Source organism: Leguminivora glycinivorella, chromosome Z (genome assembly GCF_023078275.1).
Source record: "Leguminivora glycinivorella isolate SPB_JAAS2020 chromosome Z, LegGlyc_1.1, whole genome shotgun sequence".
Lineage (NCBI taxonomy): Eukaryota > Metazoa > Arthropoda > Insecta > Lepidoptera > Tortricidae > Leguminivora > Leguminivora glycinivorella.
The window spans coordinates 12,529,698-12,542,137 of NC_062998.1; the positions used below are offsets into that span (position 1 = coordinate 12,529,698).

General features: G+C 36.4%; 1 protein-coding gene across 1 annotated transcript; it reads left to right on the forward strand.

Annotated features, from left to right (window-relative positions):
- Positions 1 to 9,211: 9,211 nt before the first annotated feature.
- LOC125241658 (leucine-rich repeat-containing protein 57-like) lies at positions 9,212 to 9,928 on the forward strand. The gene has a single exon (XM_048150233.1). It carries the CDS (start codon positions 9,212 to 9,214, stop codon positions 9,926 to 9,928), a length of 717 nt encoding a protein of 238 aa, XP_048006190.1.
- The last annotated feature ends 2,512 nt before the right edge of the window (positions 9,929 to 12,440 follow it).

Consider the following 12,440-nt stretch of genomic DNA (forward strand, 5'->3'; position numbering starts at 1 on the left):
TCTTATGAGTTATATATATCTGATCATTTTTTGAAATCTTAACATTAGGTGACATATCTTCTATGGCTCCCCACAGACAGTCTTAAAAATTCATAATCTTAAAAAAAACTTGTATGCAATCTGACAGTTCAGATCTGTCAGTGTCTTGTCAGTGTCAGTTTGAACTGTCAGATTGCATACAAGTTTTTTTTAAGATTATGAATTTTTAAGACTGTCTGTGGGGAGCCTATAACCTCATAAGGTCCATTATAAATAGAATCTAATTTATTGCCTACTTGATTTTTTAAAAGTACTAAGTCTCCTGGTTTATATTGAACAGAATTCATTTTCTTATCATACATTAATTTTCTACTAAATTTACTAGACATTAAATTATTTCTAGCTTCTGATTGAGCTCTTTGTAACCTATACTTAAATTCTTTAGGATAACTATCGTAATTATAGAGAGGGTCGATAGAAGAAATTAAATTATTGGGCAAACGGCAGTGTTTGCCGAAAACTAATTCGAATGGCGTATATTGTGTCTCGGTATGCACGGTGGTGTTATATGAGAAACACCAATAACTTAACCAAGTGCTCCAATCGGTGCGGTTGTTACTACATTGAATCCTGAGATATGCACCTAGATAATTTTGTGTGTGTTTTCAAGCGCTCCTATGGTTTCATGGTGATAAGCAGTTGAGTGTAGCTTATTAACACCTAATAATCTACAAATATCGCTAAATACACTAGACATAAATTCGGTACCTTGATCCGTTATAATGTCGCTTGGAATGCCATATCTTAAAACGAAATTATTTACAAAAGCTTTACTTACAGATTCAGTGTCTTTTCTTTCTAACGGGTATGCTTCTACGAACTTAGTCAGTTCACACCGAATTGTTAATACGTACTTATAGTTATAATTATCTATTTCTAAAGGTCCAAGTATATCTAAAGAAATTCTTTCAAAAGATGAGCTTGGTGTCGAGGTGATCACCATTGGTTCCTTAATGTACTTATTAGTGTGCTTGTTGTATTGACAATGTGCACATTTCTTAACGTACTCGTATACATCGTGGCTCATTCTTGGCCAGAAGTAGTGTTGCTTTATATTATTAAGCATTCTATTAACCCCCGCGTGTCCACTGGTGGGTAATAGATGGAAATCGTTTAAAATAACTCGTATTTCGTCTTTATCGTATACTTTTGTAACACCTCTTGTTACTAAGATCCTAGGAATATCACATTTATAGCTAGCTAAAAATTCATTTACTTTATGTGCATTTCGATAATTCTTTATAATTATAACTTCACTTATGTTTTGCTCCTTGCAAAATTGTTCTAATTCCCTCGCTAACACGCCTACGGTAGATAACGATCGGGATGTTAGATACATGCACGATTTGCTTGGTACGTACCAAAAATTTCCTTTACTACTCATTATTCCATTTCGACATGTCTTATAGTTAGAGTTTAGTATTAATTCAATATAATTTTTCGGTGCTTTGATGATTTCCACCACTCTAGGTTGATCAAGCCTATCGTGTGCGGGATCATCTGTCACTAAGCTACCTTGATCACACGTTTGTTGTTGTTCTTGCTGCGCGTGTAACTTCCGTGATTGAGCTCTCGTTATGACTGATACAACGTTTGACCTAATATTTTTTAAATCATCACTATTCATCGGTAAACGACTCAATGCGTCTGCAGCTGCATTGTTTCGTCCCGGAATGTATTCAATGTCAAAATTAAATTCCTCCAAATATAATCTATATTTGGTTAATCTGCTCGAAGGATCAGTCATTCCGAAAAGATAAATTAAAGGTTTATGGTCTGTGACAATTTTAAACTTTTTCCCATAGAGATATGGTCTAAAATGTCTTGTCGCCCAAACTATAGCTAGCAATTCCAAATCTATTATTGGGTATCGCGTTTCAGCTGGCTTAAGGTTTCGACTTGCATATGCGACTACTTTGCCATTGGAATTAGACAAAACTGCTCCTAAGCCTATCTTTGAAGCATCTGTATGTAAAGTAAACACATTATTTTCAGAAAAATCAGGGTAATCTAGAACTTGTGGACCTGTAAGTATTTCTTTTAATTTTATAAAGGCTGCTTCACACTCTGGGGTCCAGTTGAAAACTGCATTTTTCTTAGAAAGTTGATTTAATGGATAAGCGATATTCGCAAAATTTTGAATAAACCGTCTGTAATAATTGGCAAATGCTACGAATCTTTTTACCTCATCTGTATTCGTTGGTCTTGGATATTTATTTAATGCTTCTACTTTTGCTGGATCGGGTTCTACTACATTTGAAGTAATTTTATGGCCTAAATACATTATGTCTTTTCGCAAAAATTCACACTTTAATGGATTTAGCTTAAGATTTGTGCTTCTCAATCGTTCTAACACTCGAATAAGGTTATGGTTGTGTGACGTCATGGAGTTTCCTATGACAATGCAATCATCTAAATATATGAAACATTGTTTGTAATTTAATCCGGACATGGCTATAGTCATAAGTCTAGAGAAAACACTAGGGCTTGTTCGCAGTCCCATGGGACATCGCTTCATTTGATACATCTTATCGGTCGTAAACGCTGTATACTTTCTAGATTCTTTGTCTAAAGCTAGTTGGTAATAACCTTGAGAAAGATCAAGTTTTGAAAAATATATACTACCTGCAAGGGAATCTAATATTTCCGTTATATTGGGTAGTGGGAACTTATCATCCTGTATCTTATTGTTAAGCTGCCTATAATCGACAACTAACCTCCACTTCTTTTCTCCTAACTTATCATTAATTAATAATTAATTATTAACATTTTTTGGGAACTAGCAAAACTGGGCTGGACCATTCTGAAGTGGTCTCCTCTATTATATCGTTATCTAGCATATTTTTAATCTGAGTTTGAAGTTCATTACGTAAGGCATGTGGTATTCTGTATGGCTTTACGTATATCGGACTTGAATTATCTTTTAACTTAATTTTGTTCTGTAGCAAGTTAATAGTTGTAGTTAGCTTGTCGCCGGGCAGATGAAAAACATCTGCGTATTTTGCGCAAATTTGTTCTATGCTTAATTGTTCCTCTTTATTTAAATAAGTCTCTAAATTTAAAAGATCTAATAATGTTTTTACTCTATCAACACTAATTTTCCTTGAATCAAAATTGCAAATATCAAAATGACATAATCTGTGTACATTCAAACTTGATAAATCTAAACTGACTGGCTTATCTGTCGTATTTAATATTCGTACTGGTATTTTACCTTTCTCTGGTCTTGAAATGACACCTGCTACAAAAACGCCTTCTTGCATTTCTTCCGATAGTACTACACAATCATCGGTCAGCTGTGACGCGATGTGAGTCATAATTTCGCAGCGAGGTGGTATGTTTTGAATAAAACTACTTTTAGAATACACGTTCATAGGTATTGAGACAGTTTGACCTTTGTCCTCTAAAAATAATGCATTGTGTTTATAACTTATGTCTGCATTGTAACGTAAGAAAAATTTTTCACCTAAAATAGCTTCAGCTGAGCATTGCAAATTCTTAAAAACATGAAACTTTCCTTTGCAAATAAAACCGTTAAAGTCTAAATCTAAATAAATGTATCCGTCTGAAATTAAATCTCCACAAACTCCCGTAATAGTAATGCTATCTCCTTGCACTCGTTTAAGGAGATCGGGTTTTTTTTCCAAATATTCATACCTAATAGCACATAGGCCTGCTCCACTGTCGGCCAAAAGCTTTAATTTATGTCCTTTACCTACAATACAATTTACCGTACTATAATTATTTTTGTTATAGTTAAATATCGCACTATTCATGTTAGTCACGAAAAAACTGCTTATTTGGCTTTACGTTTTCATTTGCCGATCGTATGTGTTGTGCACGTGAATGCGCGGGCGCGGGCCGCGGCGGGGTCGCGCGCGCAGGTCGGCGAACGCTGGATGCGCGGTCAGCAAAAGGCTGTGGCCGCGTAGCTCTATTTGCCGGGAAGTGTTGCGAAATACTTGCATTACGGCTATTATTAGAATAATACCGTGTTCTAAATGTATTTCTGTCTGTATTATAACTTTTACCCCTATCGTAACGATTTGAATAATTATTTCGGTTCCCGTTGTTATGATAGTTATTACGAGAACGTCCGCGTCCGTAATGTAGGATCTGATCGTCGCGTGGTGACGAGCTATACTCATCAATGGCTGTCCTAATAGCTTCAGGCAAGGATGTAAATTGCCTAGAAGATATTATTGTGCTTAATTTTGGGTCTGAAAGACCATCTGCAAAGCGCTTAATAGCTGACTTTTCGTTCAGTGGACGCAGTACGTCATAACTACTGTCATTACCGTCGGCCTGTGAAATAGTCAAATTGACAAAAAGATCCTCAATTTCAGCTCCGAAAGCTTCTATTGTTCTCCTACCTTGTCTAGCTCTGTACAGCTGAGCCTGAATTGATTCGGACGATTTTTTAGGAAGCAAAAATGTACGCATATCCGAAACGAGTGATTCTACACTATTGTATGACGTCTTTAACCTGAGCTTAGCGCTAGACGAAAGTCTTGTTTTTAAAACGAATTCTATCAATGTCTGCTGAGATTCGGTATTAATAATTGTACTGTACATAAGAATACCATCTATTAACTGTTTAGTTGCATCCTCTTGCCCTGTCATGACGGGCAACAAGGCGATGGCCGTTTTAACATCAAAACTAGGTTTAGCCATTTTTTCGTCTGTTTGGGAATCTGTATCAAAGAATAGTAACGATAACTTAATCCTCTCGTAAGTGTCATTGACTTCGCCTATAAGTCTATTACCTAATTCTATTTCTGAAGAACTAAATTCATCCTGCTTTTTCTTTAACTGAGACACAATATCCGCAAAATGGTTATATAATTCATTTGATTCCTCTAATTTTCTTCTACCTATTTCTTTCCGTCGCCTCTCTGGACCTAACTTAGAAATATCCTCTTTCAACTTATTTAGTTTATCGCGTAAAGACTGTAATTCTAATAACATAATAAATTTGTCACCTCAATTAATTAATAAACAAAAAAAAAACGGCGGCAAAAAGGATCCCTATAAATTGCTAAATATCATGACAAAATAATATAACTAACTTACATAGATAGCGGTAATGTACTTCGCTTAGTAGGTCATGTTGAATTGTTGACGCTGCATTCCGCGCTGGCACGGGCGGCGGTCGGGCTGTCGCGTGACGCTGGCTGGCAACGTGAGTCTTCCATGTGCACGTGACCGATGCTCTGCTACCGAAGATGATGCGGGCCGGGCTAACCCTGGACTCCCTCGAGTTGGGCCGGGATAACCCTGGACACCTCTTGCTGGTGGGCCGGGATAACCCTGGACACCTCTTGATTTGCGAGCCGGGAAACCCTGGACAATGCTCTTCTTTCTTCGTAGACTTATATATAGGACATATTTTCTTTCTTCTTTTCCTTCTTTAGTGCGGTTTTCAAAATTGGACGTGTTCTTTCTTCTTATAAATTTTCTTCGACGTCGATCTTCATGAGAGTAATCTTGGATGTGCAGTGCCGGTCTTCATAGTGGTGATATCTTCGTTAGGGTAATCTTGAATCTTCAATCTTGAATTGGTTTTCTGTCTTCATTATTGCGCTCCGTGGTGAAATCCGTTTCCTTGGTTCTACTGGTATGGGTCGCCATGAGATATGATGAAGTTGGAGGGTTGAGTGGAGGTTAAGTAAAACTGGTCATCAATCAATCAATCAATCAATCAATCAAAATATTCTTTATTCAAATAGGCTTACAATAAGCACTTTTAAATTGTCAACAGTGTACAATATTCATCTTATTCTAAATATCAGAGCAATTTATTGGTGCAATAAACAATATTGTTTTAAAACTACATTGATTTAATAAAATGATATCAATCTAAATTGTATAAAAAAATACTAGTATAAAAACTTCTAGAATAAATTCTAAATGTCAAAAAAATTGTGTAAAAATACATTGAATTATCAATATCATCATTAATAAGCTATATAATTAATGGTTTTCAGCAATACTTGTATCCCACAGTGTTTCATCATTCATGTAGTCTTGTGTGCTATAGTAGGCTTTAGAGATCAGTATACGCTTTACATAATGTTTAAATCGATTAAAAGACAGTTCAGTGATGGCATTAGGAAGTTTGTTATAAAATCTTACACAATTACCCATGAATGATTTTTTAATTTTATGGAGCCGAGTGAAGGGCACTGCAAGCTTATGCTTATTTCTAGTGTTTATATTATGTACATCACAGTTTTTCTTAAATTTACAAATGTTTTTATGTACATACATAATATTCTCATAAATATATTGACAATGCACTGTCATTATATTAATGTCCTTAAACTTATCTCTAAGTGAGTCTCTATGGTTCATTTTGTATATTGCTCGAATAGCCCTCTTCTGCAGAACAAATATGGTATTTATCTCTGAAGCACTGCCCCATAGTAAAATACCATATGACATAATGCTGTGAAAGTAACTAAAATAAACTAATCGAGCTGTTTCCACGTCTGTTAACTGACGGATCTTGCTCACTGCAAATGCTGCAGAGCTCAGTCTATTCGAGAGGGTAGCAATATGGGGACCCCACTGAAGTTTAGAATCTAAAGTTATGCCAAGAAAAACTGTACTATCTACCAGTTCCAATTCCTCATCCTTCACAACGACACTTGCTTGTTCATTTTTAGCATTACTCGTTACAAACTTAATACATTTAGTCTTTTTCTCATTTAACAATAAGTTATTAACACTAAACCAATTAACTACTTCGGAAATAGCATTGTTTACATTTTCACAAGTTTGTTGCTGACGTTTGACTTTGAAAATAAGGGAAGTATCATCTGCAAACAATACTATATCATGGTGGGTCTTTACAAGATATGGCAGGTCATTAATGTAGATAAGGAACAGGAAAGGCCCCAATATTGATCCCTGCGGTACACCCATAGAGACTAGTGACCCCGGTGAGCGCTGTCCATTCACGTCGACCCTTTGTATTCTATCGTGTAAGTAAGATTTGACTAGATATGACTATCATTGTGGATGATGTGTGTTGTATTGTCAATAATCAATACAGAAGAGAGACAAGTAAAACGAAACATACTTTATATAGTAAATTATTGCTTACATGCTATTTTATTCACATACGTGTGTCACATGTATGTTGCAGACAGTAACGTTAAGTTACTGTTAAAGTGTTAATTAGGGATATACTACACTAGGTACTATAAAATGAATACTGAACTAGCCTTTTCCATCAGGATTGTTGCAAATGTGACGAAAAAGAATTTAATTTTGGTTTTAACATAGATATTGTGTGACGTAAAATTGAAAATCCTCTGATGACGTCAGACTACTGACTTTATTACATGTCGAATTTAACGGAAAACAAAAAAACACGGTGTATAAATTATAAGTTAAAATAGATATCATACACGAAAGAAGAAACGGCAAGGCCTACTGGTGGCCGAGCTGGGAATCGAACCTGGGTCTTCAGCTTACGCGGCTAACGTCTTTAAAGCTAGGAACACACTACGCGGACGTCCGTCGTAAATCGACCGCGGACGGGAATTTGGACAATGGAAATGCACATAACCGTGCAAACTATCGGTCGACGGACGCGGACGTGGCCTTGAGCGCACGGACGTCCGATCGAAATCTGGCTCTCTGGATGTTTTGTTCCGTGCACACTGATAGGTCGCGGTCGCGGTCGTTTTACGACGGACGTCCGCGTAGTATGTTCCTAGCTTGACACTAGACCGTACGCCCACGCTGTTAACTTTTACCGAAATTCGTTAAAGTGACAGTCACACTGACAGATGTCAATCGATATAAAATACTGGGATCAATTTTCATTAGCCAGACTCTAGGCTAGGTAAGGGATGAGATAGAAATCGAATCGTTGGTTGCAAGCGTCTACAAACTTTCGATCCATTGTTGCGATATTCATGATTGCACGGAATGAGGAGACACACTGACATTTTATTCCCCCAGGCGGCGCCTGTGCAAGTGCCTAGGCCATGGACTAAAGCACGCCACAGACAGTCTGAAAAAATCATAATCTTAAAAAAGATTTGTATGCAACCTATCTACATGCCGTGCCATAAAGCCGCGCCATCTGTCAAAACTTTTGAGTGTGCCTCCTCATTTTGTTCCGATGTGCGATATCGTATGCGATCAAGTAAATCGTTAACAATATTGACATACACTGTCGATCGGTCCAAAGAGCATTGAATACCGGTCGTCTGTTGCGACGGATCGTATAGATATATCGTACCGTGAATGGGGGGCTTAATGCGCAAAGCGGAACTTTGTCGTATGGACCATGGAGAATAGAGGTAAGGAGGAAAATCTGACGAAGTAGAATAGTCGCAAAAATGACCGGCTGAGGCCTGTTAATTGCAGTTACAAATCTCTCCGCTGGGAGCGCATGTCTCTCTCAATGCTCAGCGACGTGACATGACATTAGACGTTGTTTTCAGTAGGCTGATTTAGTCAGACTGGGCAAGTCTAGACATAGTCCCGTGGTAGCTCGCTAGCTTCTTATGCAGATGGTCTCAGGTTCGATCGTGACAGCGATATATATTTTTTTATTTTAATTTTCTCTTTGTGTATTTCAATTGTGTTTAGTTATTGTTTTATTTATACAAATGTATTTGCATGATAGCCCTTTTACATTGTTTGCCCCATCGTAGGTAATGTTGTAAATCTTGCAAATGAAATTTAGAAAAGTTATAACCTAATATTTTTTGATATTTAAAAAATAAAATAACTCAGGAAAAAATATCTGTAGAAAAAAAAAACTCTCATCAGGATTTGAACCCGGGACCTCTTACTACCGAGAAGGCTAAGAGATTGTCAAATCCTTATATACCTGCGATTGCAGCTACACCTATCTTTTCTTTTATATATGTGCACTTCTGATACATAAAGAGGTTGCTCCTTTATCTCTATTCTTCATGGTATGGACTTTCCCCGCAACTGACATTACTGACAATATTGACTATGACATCTACCGTTATCATTGTTATCTCAGACTCAGACGTCAATTTACGAGCACGAAACTAGTAAAAACATTTTGTGCTCGTTTTCTTTTCTAATACTTATTGGGACCTCCAGTTATTCTAAAGTACATAGTAGTGAACGTAGCTATAAGTGTATACAATATCCAATGCATTAACGACACTGCATGATGGGAAACTCCGGCTTGAAACAACATTACGATATTGCGTCTAAAACGGGTGTTTTACAAATATCAGACCATAAGTTAAAAGACATACCAGAGGAAGTACTCGGTTTGTGTGAAATTTTGAGAAACTTAGATTTATCCAAGAATAAGTTGGTACATTTGTCTGATGATATAAGCAAACTGAAGAATTTAAAACAGCTCAATGTCGAGTCTAACAGATTAGAAACATTACCCAGCTCCGTGGCGAATATGAAGAAAATAGAGTTATTGAACGCTTCAAATAATTTGCTATCTGAATTGCCACCGTCCTTCTCCAACTTGAGTAATCTGAAGCAAATCTACCTGAACAATAACAATTTCAAGCATTTTCCAACTCAACTGCTGGGGCTGAAGAATTTGGATGTTGTCGAGCTTTCGCACAACAAGATCACAGGGATACCTAGTGGCATGTCTCAGTTGTATGCTGCTGAACTAAACTTGAGCCAAAATGAGATTTCAGCCATTAGTGAAGACCTCCACCAGGCACCAAGGTTAAAAATCTTGAGATTGGAAGAGAATTGCTTGAGCCTTGATGCAATCAGACCAAGTTTGCTACGGGACTCCAAGATCCACACTATTAACTTGGACGGCAACCTTTTTGAGTCTAAGCAGTTGGCATCTATGGAGGGCTACAATGAATACATTGAAAGATATACTGCAATGAAGAAAAAAATGTTTTAATTTTAATGAACTGTGTTCAGTGATGTTGTATCTTCATTTTGTATTTGTTTTGATTATTAGCACAGATTTAATAATTTTTCACTTTACACAAACTGAATTCCAGTATTGATGTATGCTTATCACTTGTCAGGTTATAGTGTCTTTGGCACTTAGTTCTATGATTAATGTGTAGTGATATTTATCACTATGTGACAGTGACCTACACTTATAGTTAATTATAGATTAATTAATTTATTGTATTAAATGTGATGTTTCAAGAGGAGGCTGGTTTTCTTGTGCCATTGGTTAGGTAAATCACACAACATTTAGAATGTTTGACATACATGTTATTTTAATAATTATCAGCACACTTCATCAAATAGATTTTTTGATAAAAATGCGAAAGTCACTAAAAATCTGCCATTCAGGTTTGAGGAGTTTCCTTGATTCCTTATGGATCCCATCTGTGGATCTCATCACCAGACCTCGAGCGTGACCAAGATATGACTTGAAAACCTAAAATTCTTAACACACATAGCAAAGAGAACAAATCTCCTAACTTAAGCTATGCGGCGTTGAGGAGTTCCGTTCTGATCATCATCGACAGTTCCTCTTCACCAAATGTCACTATTGTCGTAAGCAGATACTTGGTTTTCTGATTAAAATGCTAAAGTCAATATACATATACGTTAAGGTTTGAGGAGTTCCCTCGATTACACACGAATCCCATTAATAGAACTCGAGCTTGACAAAATTGTAGCTTGAAAATCCAACATACATAACGAACAGCACATAATATGACATAACGTATTTCAGCTATAGAATATGTCTATTTAAATACTTACTTTTTGTACTATTATTTCCATCTTCAACGGCAAAAACTTTCAGTAATATCTTTTTATTTCGCTTCATTGCAAACACGTAACTTGCACACACAAAAGAAACGGTAGGTCAATCAGGCTTCATCAATAAGTAACTCAGTGGGTGGGTACTTGCTGCAATTGTTGAATTATTTGTTTTTACTTGAGCAAACCAAGGTATTACAACCATTCAGCTTAAAAATATATTAAAAAATACATAGTGTACATTTTTAATTTGCGAGCCGCAACTAAAATCCGATAAAGGAAAATTTTGAAATAGTTAAATGTCCTCTTAGTAAGTAGGTAGGTACGTAATATTAATTCACTGCAGATTTCGTTTTAACATAAACTGGAAAATTGCACTATTTACTTCAAATAGCATTACAAACAAATATTTTTTAATAACAAAACTCGCGAATAAGGCAAAATCGCATATTTGTTATAATGGTCTTTTATACAGCAAGATAATAATCCCCACCATAACAAAATGACGAATTTGTCAGATTCGCAAATTTGCTGTTAGCCAACACATCGTTCTTTAATAAACTCAACCATAGTAAAATTGCGAATATTCAGATTCGTGGGTTTGCTGTAGGAGTTATCCTTTCCTTTGCAATATTTTTCACCACGGGTAAATGACGAATATGCCACTTTCGCAAATTTGCTATAGACTAGTCATATTTCTAAGTAAACCAACGGTGCCACAGCAAAATTACGAATAGACTAGATTCGTTAGTTTTCTATTGGCTTATTACTGCATTTATGTATACATTTGATATAGTGAATTCGCGAATTTGCCAGATTCGTAGGTTTACTATGACACATAATTTGGTATGATCTATGTAACCGCTCATGGAAAATTACCTCAACTACAAGTCGTAAGTTTACTATGGGACCAATTACATAAAAAAACAGAATTGCACAAATGCAACTCAGGAACCATAAATGATAGAAACACGAAATTTTGTGAGTAGACGCATCCTCCTGATTGGTTAAGATTTACATCAAAAACGAATTTTGCCAAAATAGCAGATTCGTGAGTTTGCTTTTGGGACGACGATATTTCCTAACATGAGTTATGCGTCGTTGAAGAGTTCCGTTCTGGTCATCATCAGCAGTTCCACTTCATCAAATGGCACTATTTTTAATGTAAGTCCTTGATTTTCTGCACAAAATACAGAAGTCACAATAAGTGTGCTGTTCAAATTTGAGGAGTTCCCTGCATTCTTCATGCGTCCCGCCACCAGAACAGAACTGAAGCTTGACCAAAATATATCTTGAAAACCGAACATGCTTAACAAACGTAGCGAAGAGAACCAATCTCTTAACATGAGTTATGCGTCGTTGAAGAGTTCCGTTCTGATCATCATCAGCAGCTCCACTTCACCAAATGTCACTGTTTTGAATGTAAATGCGTGGTGTTCTTATAAAAACACAAAAACCACTATATGTAAATAGATATGCCTTTAAGATTTGAGGAGTTCTCTCGATTTTTCCAGGATCCCGTCTTCCCAAAATGGGACACCGAACTCATTATTATTTTAAGCAAAAAATCATCTTTTTCATGAAAAACAACATCATCATCGGGTTAATTTTTATCAAATTGTTGATTATTAGTTGTATGTCTTTCCCATCACGGAACAATGGTATTCCGGACCTTTGGGAGGCGTGCG